This window comes from Cherax quadricarinatus, chromosome 32 (genome assembly GCF_038502225.1).
Source record: "Cherax quadricarinatus isolate ZL_2023a chromosome 32, ASM3850222v1, whole genome shotgun sequence".
Lineage (NCBI taxonomy): Eukaryota > Metazoa > Arthropoda > Malacostraca > Decapoda > Parastacidae > Cherax > Cherax quadricarinatus.
Window position 1 is genome coordinate 35,412,011 of NC_091323.1, and position 18,438 is coordinate 35,430,448.

The window sequence follows — 18,438 nt, forward strand, 5'->3', positions numbered from 1 at the left end:
GAAAGTGCTACAGTGTAATTATCCTAACAAGTTTTTCCTTCTTAGGTTCAGCACGGATACATGCTTCACCAGACGAATATATACCCATCACATGGATGGAGTGTTCAAAGATACAGATAAATAATTTTTTAAGATGTTTAGGATCTGTTGCAAGTTTCTTTCTTGATTAAATTTTGTTTAATTATTAAAGAAGCATAAATTTTTTTAACTATACCATTTTGTAACAAAATGGGTTAATGACTGAGCTTGAATTAAAAAGTTGCAAGTCTTTTCCACCTACTAAGGATTAATGAATTTACGTATTAAACACTGTTTTAGTAAATGTTTGTTGTGTTAAATGCGGCAGCTGTTGGTTCTTCTGTGCTGCACTTAACAGGTTTAGAATGTTTTATATATGTATTCCTTGAGATCATACACTTTAATGGCTTTTAGTTAAGAAAAATGGCCTAATATTTTGACATTATGTTCCTGGGGAAACACTAAATCCATAGGGATTATTCAGTGCCAGGAAAACCAAATTCACTCCCAGGAAAAGGAGCGTAGCTCCAGTTAATTGGATCAAGAGCCCTGCATCTTACATCTAAACACCTCCATTGAAAGATGGACATTTCATTACCTTTGAGAATGGTGCCTTTCTGCTGGTGGAGGGCTCTTAATCCAAGGAATTGGATTTATCTTCCCGTTTAAACCTGATTACCTCCTAAGCTCTTTCGGCCTCTACAGGTTTAGAGCCTGCCTGTAAGTATTATTATTGAACTCTAAGTGATGAAATGCTACAGTTCTTACATAAACGTATTTCAATACCTAATAGGAAATTTTAAGTGTGCTTTTATATCTACAATTATTGGATTCACAAAATGCAGGCATTTTAATTATTTTTATCAAAGTTCCACCATGATTCACTAGTCTATCATTCAGTCCCAACCTCAAGAGATCACACAAATGAATGTCACCAATGGATATGCAAGACACTTTTAAAAGTTTTTTATTTATATTCGTTTTCCAGACTGCACACTAATTCAATGCAGTAAAATTAATTTAACAATTATAGTTTGTTAAGTGTACAAAGAAAAGAAGCAAATTTTCATTTAAACTATTGTGATTACTGGAATTTGTAAGTAAAAAAAGAGACCTTATTTTTCTCATTGCTTATGTTAGGAAATTACACAAGTAACAGCAAACACACATGACATGACCAATGCATCTTTGTATATGTTCTTAATCCAAATTACTAAAGATATTAAATGCCCAGCTTACTTGTAATATGTAAAGAATCAGAAAATACAATTCTAATAAGTCGAAGTTGTGAACTGTAATATGCCTCTGTATCCCTTATCTGTCTAGTTGGCACAGTCATTAGGGACAAAACAGTGCCATGCTTTGGAGATGATGGATGACAATATGTATATGTGAAAAATATATAGATATAAATAAAAAGCCCTGTAGCATCACGCAGACATGTCACCACATATCTTTCCTTGATACACATTTTTTAGTATATTTTCATATACAGAAAGCTGACAGGATTCGCCCAAACAGCTCAAAAGAACAAGTAATTTTCTAAAGTAAGAGTTATGAAGCAAAACCCTGAACGAGCATTTCATACTACTATGAAATGCCATTGCACGTGGCACTAAAACAATAAACTGTACTCCCATTACGGAAAAGACTAGATTTGTTTTGCCAGGCACAGTCATGCTATTTACACGGCCTGTTTCGATGGCTGGCCAACTACTAAATATTGACCATAAAGAAATTAACTTTTAAACCTCAGGTTTAATTATTAATCGCTTCGCTACATACATTTACGTACCATATTATGTACAATATCATAAATTAAGAATAATTAAAACCTTACAAGATTTCAATAGGAAGAATTCAGCATGTTAACAAATTGCCTAGTTGTCAAATTAGAGAACAAAATTATAGAAAGTTTAAAAATTGCCATTGAAGCTCCTTCCAAATATAAGACTTGCCCACAAAGTCAATACTGTACACAAAATAACATTCATAAGAAACACAATGTTGCACAGCATGCACATTAGTGAGAAAAGCAAGTACAATAAAATGTTACTTTTTATATTAGATTCATTATAAAGTAATATGAAATGCTTCTGATATGTATAAGCATGGCCAAACCTATCTGATATGTATAAAAATAACCACAAGACAGTAAAACACTTGTGTACACCCACTATTGGCCAACAATCTTCATGGATGAACAATGACAAGTCATTAATGTCTTGTAGCTTCAGGAATCCCTTAAAAATTAAGGTGATTCATCTACAAAGAGATATCATAATGAAATGAGCTTATCAAAAACTGCAAATGCCATTTCCTATTTAAATTTTAAAAATAAATCACTTTAAAATTTGGTTTTCTCATCTGTTTTTGGAGGTGTAAGCATCACGACTGAAACTCCTGATGACTCGGGACTATTCCGAGAAGAAGACCGTATCTGACTCAACCTGATCTGTGCTCGCTCCTGTAAGGAACAAGAATTATTAATTACAGTATTATAAAATAAGCTCTGTGTGAGAGGGGGATGTACGAGTAAGTCAGTGAAGTTGTGGGTTAGTGCAAATACAAAATTAAAAGTCATGTTGATGCAACACATTAGTTTATCAGTCATGGACATTAGGGGTAGACTTTCAGCAAGGAGGACACTTGGAATAACAGTATCATTGAATTGCCTTGAATTTGTCATAAGTGTGGTCAATTATATGATGAACTAATAGTACTATCTGGCAGTCCTTGCAGAGAGGAGCTAGGTGCAATTTTCATTTTGCATATATCACCAAACATTTCTATTTTATTATTTAACACTGAAGTAGGATCCCCCCCCCCCCAAAAAAAAAACACTTTCACTATCAGTGTCTTGCCAGAGGAGGCAGATACTCCAGTTCAAAACTGCATATATCTCCACCCCTCCTTCAGAGTGAAGGCACTGTACTTCCCACCTCCAGAACTCAAGTCCTGGAGGTGGGAAGTACAGTAATCACAGGATCTGCTCAATAATGTTCATGGCAATGCCAACAATTTCTTCAAGCACTGATATCTAGACACCAAATTCTCTCCAAGCACACCTGCCTTAGGGGGTACAATGTCATGCACTTTTGCATGCTGTTTTCCTTCATGTAAAGCAGTTTTCCCATACCCATACCAAATATTTAGAAGGGCTGAGAATAAATCAATGGGTAAAAAGAAAAGGTCACTAAAAATAATAGACCACAAAGAAGAGTTGAAGCGAGTTGGGAAAGATATAAACATTCTGGTAAACGATATTTCACTTGGTATTATTATAATAAGCTCCCAAGACATGCATTTACTCACCCCAAATTTGCAACAAGGATTAAAGTTACCTCCTGTCAACACTGTTTTCTAAAGCTTTAGCATTCCTTAAAATCAAACTTTTCAGGGTTCAAGGATGTGATTACAAGTACACAACCATGTATAGTTATTTACCAAAACATCGAGGTCTGCAGTGTGTGTCTGGATGTTGTGCATATCGTCTTGTGCCACTTGGCTAAAAGATTTCAACTGTACTGGCCCCATCTCATGTACTGTAATAGCAAATGCTGCCATCCAGTCATAGCACTCCTGTAGATCTTCTGATGAGTAGCCAGAGACCTGAGTTGCCAACTGAGGGGAAATCATATAGCACATAGCTGTTGCTGCAACCATGCTTGAAGTGAATCCCAGACTTGACATATCCAGAGTACACAAATCTAGTAATCTTGCAACCTGAAAGAATTTAAATAGAAAAGTAAGAAAAATACTTCATGAAAGCCATGCAGAACTTGTCAAAAAGAAAATGGGGAAGGTTTTTGGTACTGTCAGTGTGGTAATGGAGTGTAAAATAGTAAGTGCTAAAATACATACATTTGAGCAAGTGCCTAATATAATTTTAAAGAAGACTGAATATCAAATTGCATCAGCAGAAAAAAAAAGCTCACTTTCATTCAACTAAAGCTTTATTCATTTGCAATTAAAAACAGAAGCTACAGTTAATTACATATGAGTTATATACAAAAAAATCAAAATGTAGATTGACATCTGATCTCACACCCTTCTTTTGTAACTAGAGAATTCTTCATAAAACTACTTAAGGATCCTCAACTAATAAAAACTGCAACCAATGAATGTATATTACAGGCCTATGAATCTTCATGGTAACACCATGTTTTCTACAGAAACTACACTACATTCTCAAGAGTGTAGGACTAATGTAAAATATCCAACAGACATTCCTGCCCGTGAGAGGTACCCTGATGCCAGTGAATGACTTGATCCAAGGAAGTGGGTTTGCCCTTGCATTCCTTGAATCCAATTCATTTGCCTCCCAGTTCTATACATTATATGAACCCTACCGGTTTAGCGCTTCCCCTCCCCTCACCTGATAATCATCCATAAACATCAGTAATCTTTCAAGTTTAGAATTTAAGGTTTGGCTATTTAACACAGTGTAACTGTATCATGTTCATTATCACAAAATGCCAAATAATTTTCCGAGTACAGGCACTCAACACTCATTCCATGTTGAAGACTAACCCCTAAACGGTCCAAACGTATATATACATTCTTACCACTAGCGCCCCAAACGTATATATACGTTTTAATTTTCCTGCCTCCAAATTTGGCACGACTGACCCGAGATGCCTGGTGAGCATATATTGGGTCTAAACATTCGGTGTGCACCATATTAAAAAAAATCTGGGACCTTTTAGTACCTTGTGGGAGCGCCAGTTAAATTGAGTGCCAGCTTGAGCCAACAGTGCAGCAAACACCAAGGATTCACTGATGTAATGTCATATTAACACTCCCCTTTTAAGAGAAAAGTAATGTTAACCCCAAGTTTTGGGTCTGTCTATCTCTATCTATGTCTGTCGCTGTCTGACTGTCTATCTGTCTCTCTATCTCTTTTTATCTGTCTCACAGGTACACACAAATACAATTATACATAGTGTAAATTACCTAGGATAACCTAAACAATCTGAAGTGCTATACTGTGCTTGTAGATATAATGCATATGAATACCTGTTGGTTCATAGTGGCTCTCTCTGAGACAGACAGACAAGCAGAGAGACGGAAAGACAAGCAGACAGAGAGACAGATAATCAGAGACAGAGATACGAGCTCATCAAATGTCATCCCTTATCTCTGCACCTTCGCTGGCGCCCATCAAATGTCATCCCATATCTCATCACTGCCCTCCCGGATGCTTGTCACATTGCTTCGAGGGAGCCTCTTCCTTCTTCTTCTGTACTCCCGTGTGTCCAAAACATTGCTGGGACCTATAATACTTTGTATATATTACTAGACAATAGTAAATGACCAAGGCAGGTGTAAATGTCCATCTGTCAATGTGTTTGTGACAATCCGAGTACAATTTCAGTACCTAATATTAGTGTCAGAACAAAGATTGGTTATGAAATGCCAAGAAATACAATAAATTGTGATTATATCAGAACATAAAAATTATATAAAATAATATAAAATTGAGAAAAAATGGTATATCGGCAACACTTCCGCAAGCGGTGGGACTCGATGCTGCCATCAGGTGACCATTAAGTGCCAACTTTGTAGCCTCATATCTCAGTAAGTACTGACCCTAACTTTTTTATTTTAATCCTATTGCATTTAGAAAATTTTTTCTCTGTATTTCGAAGAAAAAAAAACTTTTTTTTTATTTTTCAAACTATTTGGGGCACTGGGGGAGAGAACCTATATATACGTTTGGACCATTTAGGGGTTTATGCCACTTTCATACATAATCAGTGTTTGCAGAGGCACTCAGATATGACAGTTTAGATGTCCCTCTAAACTGCCAATATCCCAAACCCTTCCTTTAAGTGCAGGCATTGTACTTCCCATTTCCAGGACTCAAGTCCGGCTATCCGGTTTCCCTGTATCCTGTCACAAAATATTACCCTGCTCACACTCCAACAGCTCATCAGGTCCCAAAAACCATTTGTCTCCATTCACTCCTAACACGCTCATGCATGCTTGCGTGATTTTTAATTTTTATTTTTAAATCTTATGTAACTCACCTGTACAAACTTGAGGGGAGAATACCGGGGAAAGACGAAGCTGTGGTCATCAGTGGCCGCATCGCCGTCACCCGATTCTCTTTGCGACTGTTCTTGTGCCAGCTGTAGATATGTATTTAACCAACAGTTGGATGTGATGGGGGAAAGGTCCCAGTTAAGTTTCTGCAATTTAAGTTACAAAAAATTATCATGTATCAGAATTGTACAGCATTACAAATTAATGTGCCTTGATATGATAATCAATCAGTTTTTCATCTTCACGAAGTGGGAAGACACTTGCTCTTTAAGGGTATGAAGGTCCTAAGTGTAAAAGCTAAATATTAAAGCAATTCAGAATCTTGTAAAGGAATATTTGTAGAGTACTGCACAGACTACAAAAGCTATTAAATGTAGTACAGTATATTATTGTGACCACGAACGAGTGGTATTGATCAACAACACTGCACTAGCCAAGGACTCGAACTCATGCTGCTTTGGCCTGCCTCGTGGTGGGCGAAAACATATGACGCCCTTATCCACTGGACCATATGAAGGATCGTATGGTCCAGTGGATAAGGGCGTCATGTGTTTTTGCCCACCATGAGGTAGGTCAAAGCAGCATGGGTTTGAGTCCTTGGCTAGTGCAGTGTTTTTATTGAGTAGTACAGTATATATTTTTACTAATAATTCCCAGTGCCTAACCTTAGTCCCATCATGAGAAATTAATACCATCATACTAAAGAACAAAAATGGAACAATACACAAGTAACCCACACATAGGAGAGAGGAAAGCTTATGATGACATTTCAGTCCATCTTGGACCATTTACCATTTACTGGTCTTATGTGCGAGTTATTTGTGTATACTATCATACTTGTATCTCATCTGTTGGACAAAGTATAAAGTATGTCACAAACTACTGTCCCACACAATACCACTTCACAGCAAAATATTATAAATTTCCACAGAATTGTTTTGCAAAATACTGAACTCTTTTTGCAGTGTTGTCCTTGACCAGCAAGAATCATTTTAGCAGCTGTTCTCTAAACACTATCAGCGGCAAAATTTTATGGACCACTAGAAAATTAAAATAATTTTCTATAAATAGCTGTACAAGAGGGTCCCACTTATACAGCAGGTTAGGTTCCAAGCTACTGCTGTAAAGTGAGAATTAATATAAAGTGAAACAGCCTTATTTTTTTCACTCTCAGATGTATATAAAAGCCTGAAAACATGTTTACACTATCATATATTATGTGAGCAATAGAGCTAGGCCTAAAAAATGCATATACAGTACACACATTACTTACCTTAAAATATTTTCATCCTTAGCTTATAGTGGGTGGTGAATATATTTATTGTAGGAAGTCTGAATAAATGAAGAATGAGTATAATTGAAAACCACTGTACTGTTGAAACACTGTAAAATGGGGCCTGCCTGTACCTGTTTATTATCGTTACTTGGGTTAAGTTTAGTTATTCTTGAAAGATCAGTTTGAAAAATCTTGGATAATTTAAGAAGACGAAAATTTAGGGGTTGAGGTGCAGCTGACAGTCAGAAGTCTACAACTGACACAGACATTACTGAAGCTAAATATGAGATGGAAAAACATTTTCTCAACATACAGTACCTTTAAAATGACTAGCTCCTTCTCCAAGATCTCATTATCTGTGCAAGCACCGTCAGTCACATACGCAAATTCCGAGAGCTTTGGTGGGTAAATTTCTTCTATTTTTGCTGCTATAAATAAACATGTTATACCTAAAAAAAAATAAGAAAATATAATATACATAGAAGTATATACAGATCAAATACTTACATACAATACATAAAATTTAAGAACTAGAATATCTGGACTACTCAATGGGAGTTAGTCTTCTTGATTCTGTACTGGTATATTATTTATATTTTCATATACAGTACATCACATACCCTCAAATTGTATTTCCTCAGTTATATAGGTACTGTACTTCACACATACATGTGGCATGTGATAAACAAATGGCCAAGAAGTGAACCACTGCCTTAAATGGAACAAACAAGTTGATATTGAGAAAAGACAGTGTATCACTACACTACAAATCACCTTCAGCAGCATATTAAATCATTATGAATACAAGAATTAACACTTAATACAAGACTAGCATTTTCTACACTCACTGTCTTAAGCAGGTTACTATTACAGAGATCAAAGACATACTGAAAAATAACAGCTTTGTCTATCTTCAGCTCTTTAAAACAATTGTTTCCCAGCTGTCCTCTTTTTTTCCCATTCCTTTATTCTAAATCTATACACAAAACTTGGAAAATCGTATAAAACGACTGTAAGCAACGCACAGAACAGGATTTAAACCTACAACACTTCAATTTTAAAATTAGAATACCAATTCACCATCCCAGCCCAATACCATTCATCCACTAAGTATATTTGTACATGCTACAGAGGTTAGCATGGTTCCCACTGTGACCACAAATCCAGTTTTAGATAGTCTCTCACCATCATGGATGTAGCAAGATACAGGTCCCTTCAAAGATGTTATCAGTCTTATTAGACTGGCATGGTGTAGTGGTCAGAGCACTGCTCTGCTGATATTAGCACTCTCTTGGCAAAGATCTGAATCCTGCCTGTTCCATCAGTTGAGTTGCTCTACACATAGGCTGCTTACTATCAGCATATACAGAATTTCAATGAACATACTCCTTGAAGCAAGATGATACATTTATAGAGAGGTGCTTAGCCTGTAAGGATCATGCAGCACCCAGAGCATGTACACACAAAGTCTCAGTTTAGTGAAATTATGACACATTGGCATCACACAGATATGAAAAGCAATGCTGCAGCATAGGTCTACTTATTTACCCAAGTGATTATTTTATTCATTACAAAAATTTTTCTTGGAAGGGAACTCTTGTGGCCACTTGTACAATGCTGGGTACATCCCAGCCTGTTTCTGTTCTTTCTAAAATTGTTACTGCCCATCTCTCTCATACTGTAACATGCTGTCACTAGTGTCATCAATGGTGTCACTTTCACTGTTTGTTTGTTTTTTTAAATATACTCTAACAATATTCTCTACCTATAAAGCATCGTGTCTTACAATCACATATTGCTGTACTGCAACCTGATTCCTATAATTAACAGTCACTATTACTTAGGCCTAAATCAGTGGAAAATGACCACCAGAAGTGTGTTTATGATAGGGCTTTCCTAATAGCATGTACATTCTTTCATTTTCTACTAGATCTGCATCAATATTAGTAGAATTGGCTCTTTCTGTTTAACACTAATTTTTTTTGTTTTAACACGTCGGCCATCTCCCACTGAAGCAGGATGACCCACAAAAGAAAAACTTTCACCATTATTCACACATAATCACTGTCTTTGCAGAGGCGCCCAGATACAACAGTTTAGATATCACTCCAAACAAGATTTATTTCATCCTTACCAGGAAAATCATTATCGTAATGCAGGCTTATGTTTCCAAGTAACTTGTGTAATGTGCATACCTTACAATTACCTTGTGACGTTTCCAAGTCACTGCCCCCTCCTCCCTAGCTTGGTCCCAGACTAAACCTCCTGGTTGCTGGCCCGTTTATGTTGGCCACACACAGTCCAATATACAGTAGACCGTCGCATAACACGTGATCCTCAGTTTAAGCACTGAACAATTCTCATGGTGATGTATACAGAAAATAAATTGTTCACCGAATATAAATTATCACACCTCACTAAAAATCAAAGAAAATGAAAACAGATATGACTAGATCAACATGCCAAGGAAGTGTATATGTATATTGTAGTACATGTATACATAATAAGCCTAAAAACAATGAAAAGGATGTCGAGCCTTATAGGACCCCACTTTTTGAAGCCATTTCTCATCTTTCTTATCTTCATATTTCTTACAAGAAACCTCTCATCCATTACAGTGATTTATATTTTTATACCTCGTATCATTCTGCAATTTCCAAACTTATCCCATAAGGCACTACCAAAATCCTTTTTAGAAATCTAAATAAATACAATCTATAACACTATTTCTTTCTTGTAGAATTTCTATGACAATTCTCTCTCTTATCCACACTGAATAAGATAGAAATCACAGCACTATCTCTGCATCTTTCATTTCTATCTATGTACCTTGTTTCAGTTTCCTGCATCACAAGTCTTTCCCTGTCTGCCATACCAGGTCCTTTAACGTATTTTGTACATTGTAATCATATCTCCCATGGTCTATCTATTGAGATCAGGGTCAGTTCTTTCAGTCATGTATTTCCCAAGGGTCATTCCTCACAGCTCTGAGGTTAGTCTCATTGTGAACTTCTGCATGCTCTCTCACATCCAGACATATTTATTCAGAAGTGGGCTCCATCATGGTGATGGATGATACTATATGATCGACCTGACAAATATTGTACATTGGGTCATGGATGACTGCTGTGCTTCCTGAAAGTAAATCCTAAGTTTGCAGGTCATGTATCTTCTGCAGAAGTTATTCGGTCGATGTGTGCCTCCAGTGATATGCTTGATTTTATACTCACCTCTAGGCGATCCTCCTCAAGCGAGCTCTACATCCCGTCCACCCAGTCTATAATTCGTTTCTGGTCTTCTTTTCCCTTTCCCCAATTTTCACAACCATGTATTTATTTGGGATGAATTCCAGAGGTCACTTGTTTGATCAACCCAGCAGTTTGTCCAGTTCATATTGCAGCCTTTCCCTGTCATCTTGTTTTATTCTCCTCATTATTTCACATCTGCGAATAGGGATACACAGGACTATCTCTTCTGCCATGTGGTTTGAGTATACAGTGGATGCTCGATCAACCCTCATGATGGGGTTGGGGCCGTGTACAAATAATCACACCTTTACAAAAGAGCATCAGAATTTTGGGCCCCTTTACTCTTATCTACCAGTTGTTTCATGAATGCAATTTTTACAATGTAAAAGTGATAAGAATTAGCAGAGTGCAATTCTTATCAGTGAAAAAATGGATGAATCTGTCAGCAATTTTTTTCTGAAGAGAAATTACTAAGTTGATAAAGCCTGGGGAGCAGATAAAGCAGGGAAGATGTTATATGGGAAGGGAGAGGTAGTGGAAACACAGAGAGAATATTTCGAGGAATTGTTAAGAGTTGAAAATTAAAGGGAGGTGGCAATATCCTGCCTTGGATAAAGAGGAAGACTTGGTAATATACATGGTAGGCAAAACAACACGCAGTAAATACTTGGGCTTTACACGTCTCGTTTATCATGTTATATACCTTAGATTTAACAAATCTTGTTTGATGCAGCAGATGCGAGGAATCTTAGAACAGAGACCATCTACAACACTATCGCTAACCTCTCGCTCACTACATAGACCTGACCTACTTCCACTAGTAGACCCCTCATATGTGACTTCTACAACTGCTGCACTACCCCATGTCTTCCACTAGCTCTTCTATGGAAGTCACTTTTCTCAGGTCTCTCTATTAAACTGATAAAGCCTCTGGTAGGTAAAATGTTTCTCAGTGAAAATATCAAGGTGATGCACGTCTTATTCATCAATCATGGGCAGGCATGTTATGGTTTGCTAGGTCATTTCAATGGCGATGTTGCACACTTCTGGCAATACAGTGATTGAATGAATAATGGTGAATGTTTCCTCTTTTTTAGGGGCCACCTTACCTTGGTGGGAGACAGCCAATGTGTTAAACATTAATATATGATACAATAACCAAAAAAATAATAAAATAATTCATTATCAACACCAAAAGTAATACATATAAGATCCACTTTTACAATAAGGATCCCAGACTAGATGCACTTTTGTCGTTAAGCAACTGAAAACTTGCAAAACCAAGTTCAGTTGATGAGAACGCTTGAGAGCTACTGACCAGAAACCAAATTATTAAATTATTAAATTATCAATTATAATAATTTTAACAAAGACAAACTCATACCCCCTACAACTTCAACAACCACCCCCATCCATGTCTTATCATACCCCCTACAACTTCAACAACCACCCCCATCCATGTCTTATCATACCCCCTACAACTTCAACAACCACCCCCATCCATGTCTTATCATACCCCCTACAACTTCAACAACCACCCCCATCCATGTCTTATCATACCCCCTACAACTTCAACAACCACCCCCATCCATGTCTTATCATACCCCCTACAACTTCAACAACCACCCCCATCCATGTCTTATCATACCCCCTACAACTTCAACAACCACCCCCATCCATGTCTTATCATACCCCCTACAACTTCAACCACCACCCCCATCCATGTCTTATCATACCCCCTACAACTTCAACCACCACCCCATCCATGTCTTATCATACCCCCTACAACTTCAACAACCACCCCCATCCATGTCTTATCATACCCCCTACAACTTCAACAACCACCCCATCCATGTCTTATCATACCCCCTACAACTTCAACAACCACCCCCATCCATGTCTTATCATACCCCCTACAACTTCAACAACCACCCCATCCATGTCTTATCATACCCCCTACAACTTCAACCAACCACCCCCATCCATGTCTTATCATACCCCCTACAACTTCAACAACCACCCCATCCATGTCTTATCATACCCCCTACAACTTCAACAACCACCCCCATCCATGTCTTATCATACCCCCTACAACTTCAACAACCACCCCCATCCATGTCTTATCATACCCCCTACAACTTCAACAACCACCCCCATCCATGTCTTATCATACCCCCTACAACAACAACAACCACCCCCATCCATGTCTTATCATACCCCCTACAACTTCAACCAACCACCCCCATCCATGTCTTATCATACCCCCTACAACTTCAACAACCACCCCATCCATGTCTTATCATACCCCCTACAACTTCAACCACCACCTCCATCCATGTCTTATCATACCCCCTACAACTTCAACAACCACCCCATCCATGTCTTATCATACCCCCTACAACTTCAACAACCACCCCATCCATGTCTTATCATACCCCCTACAACTTCAACAACCACCCCATCCATGTCTTATCATACCCCCTACAACTTCAACAACCACCCCATCCATGTCTTATCATACCCCCTACAACTTCAACAACCACCCCATCCATGTCTTATCATACCCCCTACAACTTCAACCACCACCTCCATCCATGTCTTATCATACCCCCTACAACTTCAACAACCACCCCCATCCATGTCTTATCATACCCCCTACAACTTCAACAACCACCCCCATCCATGTCTTATCATACCCCCTACAACTTCAACAACCACCCCCATCCATGTCTTATCATACCCCCTACAACTTCAACAACCACCCCCATCCATGTCTTATCATACCCCCAACAACTTCAACAACCACCCCCATCCATGTCTTATCATACCCCTTACAACTTCAACAACCACCCCCATCCATGTCTTATCATACCCCCTACAACTTCAACAACCACCCCCATCCATGTCTTATCATACCCCCTACAACTTCAACAACCACCCCATCCATGTCTTATCATACCCCCTACAACTTCAACAACCACCCCATCCATGTCTTATCATACCCCCTACAACTTCAACAACCACCCCCATCCATGTCTTATCATACCCCCTACAACTTCAACAACCACCCCCATCCATGTCTTATCATACCCCCTACAACTTCAACAACCACCCCATCCATGTCTTATCATACCCCCTACAACTTCAACAACCACCCCCATCCATGTCTTATCATACCCCCTACAACTTCAACAACCACCACCCCATCCATGTCTTATCATACCCCCTAAAACTTAAACAACCACCCCATCCATGTCTTATCATACCCCCTACAACTTCAACCACCACCCCATCCATGTCTTATCATACCCCCTACAACTTCAACAACCACCCCCATCCATGTCTTATCATACCCCCTACAACTTCAACCACCACCCCATCCATGTCTTATCATACCCCCTACAACTTCAACAACCACCCCCCATCCATGTCTTATCATACCCCCTACAACTTCAACAACCACCCCATCCATGTCTTATCATACCCCCTACAACTTCAACAACCACCCCCATCCATGTCTTATCATACCCCCTACAACTTCAACCACCACCCCATCCATGTCTTATCATACCCCCTACAACTTCAACAACCACCCCCATCCAGGTCTTATCATACCCCCTACAACTTCAACCACCACCCCCATCCATGTCTTATCATACCCCCTACAACTTCAACAACCACCCCCATCCATGTCTTATCATACCCCCTACAACTTCAACAACCACCCCCATCCATGTCTTATCATACCCCCTACAACTTCAACAACCACCCCCATCCATGTCTTATCATACCCCCTACAACTTCAACAACCACCCCCATCCATGTCTTATCATACCCCCTACAACTTCAACAACCACCCCCATCCATGTCTTATCATACCCCCTACAACTTCAACAAGCACCCCCATCCATGTCTTATCATACCCCCTACAACTTCAACAACCACCCCATCCATGTCTTATCATACCCCCTACAACTTCAACAACCACCCCCATCCATGTCTTATCATACCCCCTACAACTTCAACAACCACCCCCCATCCATGTCTTATCATACCCCCTACAACTTCAACAACCACCCCCATCCATGTCTTATCATACCCCCTACAACTTCAACCACCCCCCATCCATGTCTTATCATACCCCCTACAACTTCAACAACCACCCCCATCCATGTCTTATCATACCCCCTACAACTTCAACCACCACCCCATCCATGTCTTATCATACCCCCTACAACTTCAACAACCACCCCCATCCATGTCTTATCATACCCCCTACAACTTCAACCACCACCCCATCCATGTCTTATCATACCCCCTACAACTTCAACCACCCCCCATCCATGTCTTATCATACCCCCTACAACTTCAACAACCAACCCCATCCATGTCTTATCATACCCCCTACAACTTCAACAACCACCCCCATCCATGTCTTATCATACCCCCTACAACTTCAACAACCACCCCCATCCATGTCTTATCATACCCCCTACAACTTCAACAACCACCCCCAACCATGTCTTATCATACCCCCTACAACTTCAACAACCACCCCCATCCATGTCTTATCATACCCCCTACAACTTCAACAACCACCCCCATCCATGTCTTATCATACCCCCCCTACAACTTTCAACAACTTCCACCACCCCCATCCATGTCTTATCATACCCCCTACAACTTCAACAACCACCCCCATCCATGTCTTATCATACCCCCTACAACTTCAACAACCACCCCCATCCATGTCTTATCATACCCCCTACAACTTCAACAACCACCCCCATCCATGTCTTATCATACCCCCTACAACTTCAACAACCACCCCCATCCATGTCTTATCATACCCCCTACAACTTCAACAACCACCCCCATCCATGTCTTATCAAACCCCCTACAACTTCAACAACCACCCCCATCCATGTCTTATCATACCCCCTACAACTTCAACAACCACCCCCATCCATGTCTTATCATACCCCCTACAACTTCAACAACCACCCCATCCATGTCTTATCATACCCCCTACAACTTCAACAACCACCCCCAACCATGTCTTATCATACCCCCTACAACTTCAACAACCACCCCATCCATGTCTTATCATACCCCCTACAACTTCAACAACCACCCCCATCCATGTCTTATCATACCCCCTACAACTTCAACAACCACCCCATCCATGTCTTATCATACCCCCTACAACTTCAACAACCACCCCATCCATGTCTTATCATACCCCCTACAACTTCAACAACCACCCCATCCATGTCTTATCATACCCCCTACAACTTCAACAACCACCCCATCCATGTCTTATCATACCCCCTACAACTTCAACAACCACCCCATCCATGTCTTATCATACCCCCTACAACTTCAACAACCACCCCCATCCATGTCTTATCATACCCCCTACAACTTCAACAACCACCCCATCCATGTCTTATCATACCCCCCCTACAACTTCAACAACCACCCCCCATCCATGTCTAATCATACCCCCTACAACTTCAACAACCACCCCATCCATGTCTTATCATACCCCCTACAACTTCAACAACCACCCCATCCATGTCTTATCATACCCCCTACAACTTCAACAACCACCCCAACCATGTCTTATCATACCCCCAACAACATCAACAACTTCAACAACCACCCCCATCCATGTCTTATCATACCCCCTACAACTTCAACAACCACCCCATCCATGTCTTATCATACCCCCTACAACTTCAACAACCACCCCATCCATGTCTTATCATACCCCCTACAACTTCAACAACCACCCCATCCATGTCTTATCATACCCCCTACAACTTCAACAACCACCCCATCCATGTCTTATCATACCCCCTACAACTTCAACAACCACCCCATCCATGTCTTATCATACCCCCTACAACTTCAACAACCACCCCATCCATGTCTTATCATACCCCCTACAACTTCAACAACCACCCCATCCATGTCTTATCATACCCCCTACAACTTCAACAACCACCCCATCCATGTCTTATCATACCCCCTACAACTTCAACAACCACCCCATCCATGTCTTATCATACCCCCTACAACTTCAACAACCACCCCATCCATGTCTTATCATACCCCCTACAACTTCAACAACCACCCCATCCATGTCTTATCATACCCCCTACAACTTCAACAACCACCCCATCCATGTCTTATCATACCCCCTACAACTTCAACAACCACCCCATCCATGTCTTATCATACCCCCTACAACTTCAACAACCACCCCATCCATGTCTTATCATACCCCCTACAACTTCAACAACCACCCCATCCATGTCTTATCATACCCCCTACAACTTCAACAACCACCCCCATCCATGTCTTATCATACCCCCTACAACTTCAACAACCACCCCATCCATGTCTTATCATACCCCCTACAACTTCAACAACCACCCCATCCATGTCTTATCATACCCCCTACAACTTCAACAACCACCCCATCCATGTCTTATCATACCCCCTACAACTTCAACAACCACCCCCATCCATGTCTTATCATACCCCCTACAACTTCAACAACCACCCCCATCCATGTCTTATCATACCCCCTACAACTTCAACAACCACCCCCATCCATGTCTTATCATACCCCCTACAACTTCAACAACCACCCCCATCCATGTCTTATCATACCCCCTACAACTTCAACAACCACCCCCATCCATGTCTTATCATACCCCCTACAACTTCAACAACCACCCCCATCCATGTATTATCATACCCCCTACAACTTCAACAACCACCCCCATCCATGTCTTATCATACCCCCTACAACTTCAACAACCACCCCCATCCATGTCTTATCATACCCCCTACAACTTCAACAACCACCCCCATCCATGTCTTATCATACCCCCTACAACTTCAACAACCACCCCCATCCATGTCTTATCATACCCCCTACAACTTCAACAACCACCCCCATCCCTGTCTTATCATACCCCCTACAACTTCAACAACCACCCCCATCCATGTCTTATCATACCCCCTACAACTTCAACAACCACCCCCATCCATGTCTTATCATACCCCCTACAACTTCAACAACCACCCCCATCCATGTCTTATCATACCCCCTACAACTTCAACAACCACCCCCAGCCCTGTCTTATCATACCCCCTACAACTTCAACAACCACCCCCATCCATGTCTTATCATACCCCCTACAACTTCAACAACCACCCCCATCCATGTCTTATCATACCCCCTACAACTTCAACAACCACCCCCATCCATGTCTTATCATACCCCCTACAACTTCAACAACCACCCCATCCATGTCTTATCATACCCCCTACAACTTCAACAACCACCCCCATCCATGTCTTATCATACCCCCTACAACTTCAACAACCACCCCCATCCATGTCTTATCATACCCCCTACAACTTCAACAACCACCCCATCCATGTCTTATCATACCCCCTACAACTTCAACAACCACCCCCATCCATGTCTTATCATACCCCCTACAACTTCAACAACCACCCCATCCATGTCTTATCATACCCCCTACAACTTCAACAACCACCCCCATCCATGTCTTATCATACCCCCTACAACTTCAACAACCACCCCATCCATGTCTTATCATACCCCCTACAACTTCAACAACCACCCCCATCCATGTCTTATCATACCCCCTACAACTTCAACAACCACCCCCATCCATGTCTTATCATACCCCCTACAACTTCAACAACCACCCCCATCCATGTCTTATCATACCCCCTACAACTTCAACAACCACCCCCATCCATGTCTTATCATACCCCCTACAACTTCAACAACCACCCCCA

General features: G+C 40.4%; 1 protein-coding gene across 4 annotated transcripts in view; it reads right to left on the reverse strand.

Moving 5' to 3' along the window:
- Positions 1-460: 460 nt before the first annotated feature.
- CycE (cyclin E) overlaps positions 461-18,438 on the reverse strand; it is a 37,131-nt gene continuing 19,153 nt past the window's right edge. For all 4 annotated transcript variants that reach the window (XM_053778784.2, XM_053778782.2, XM_053778783.2 and 1 more), the window contains exons 7-10: positions 7,661-7,791; positions 6,051-6,212; positions 3,466-3,744; positions 461-2,485 (exon numbers count right to left, since the gene is read on the reverse strand). In XM_053778784.2, coding sequence (XP_053634759.1) covers positions 2,366-2,485; positions 3,466-3,744; positions 6,051-6,212; positions 7,661-7,791 — 692 coding nt within the window. In that variant the 3' untranslated portion in view covers positions 461-2,365. The remainder of the gene's footprint in view (positions 2,486-3,465; positions 3,745-6,050; positions 6,213-7,660; positions 7,792-18,438) is intronic.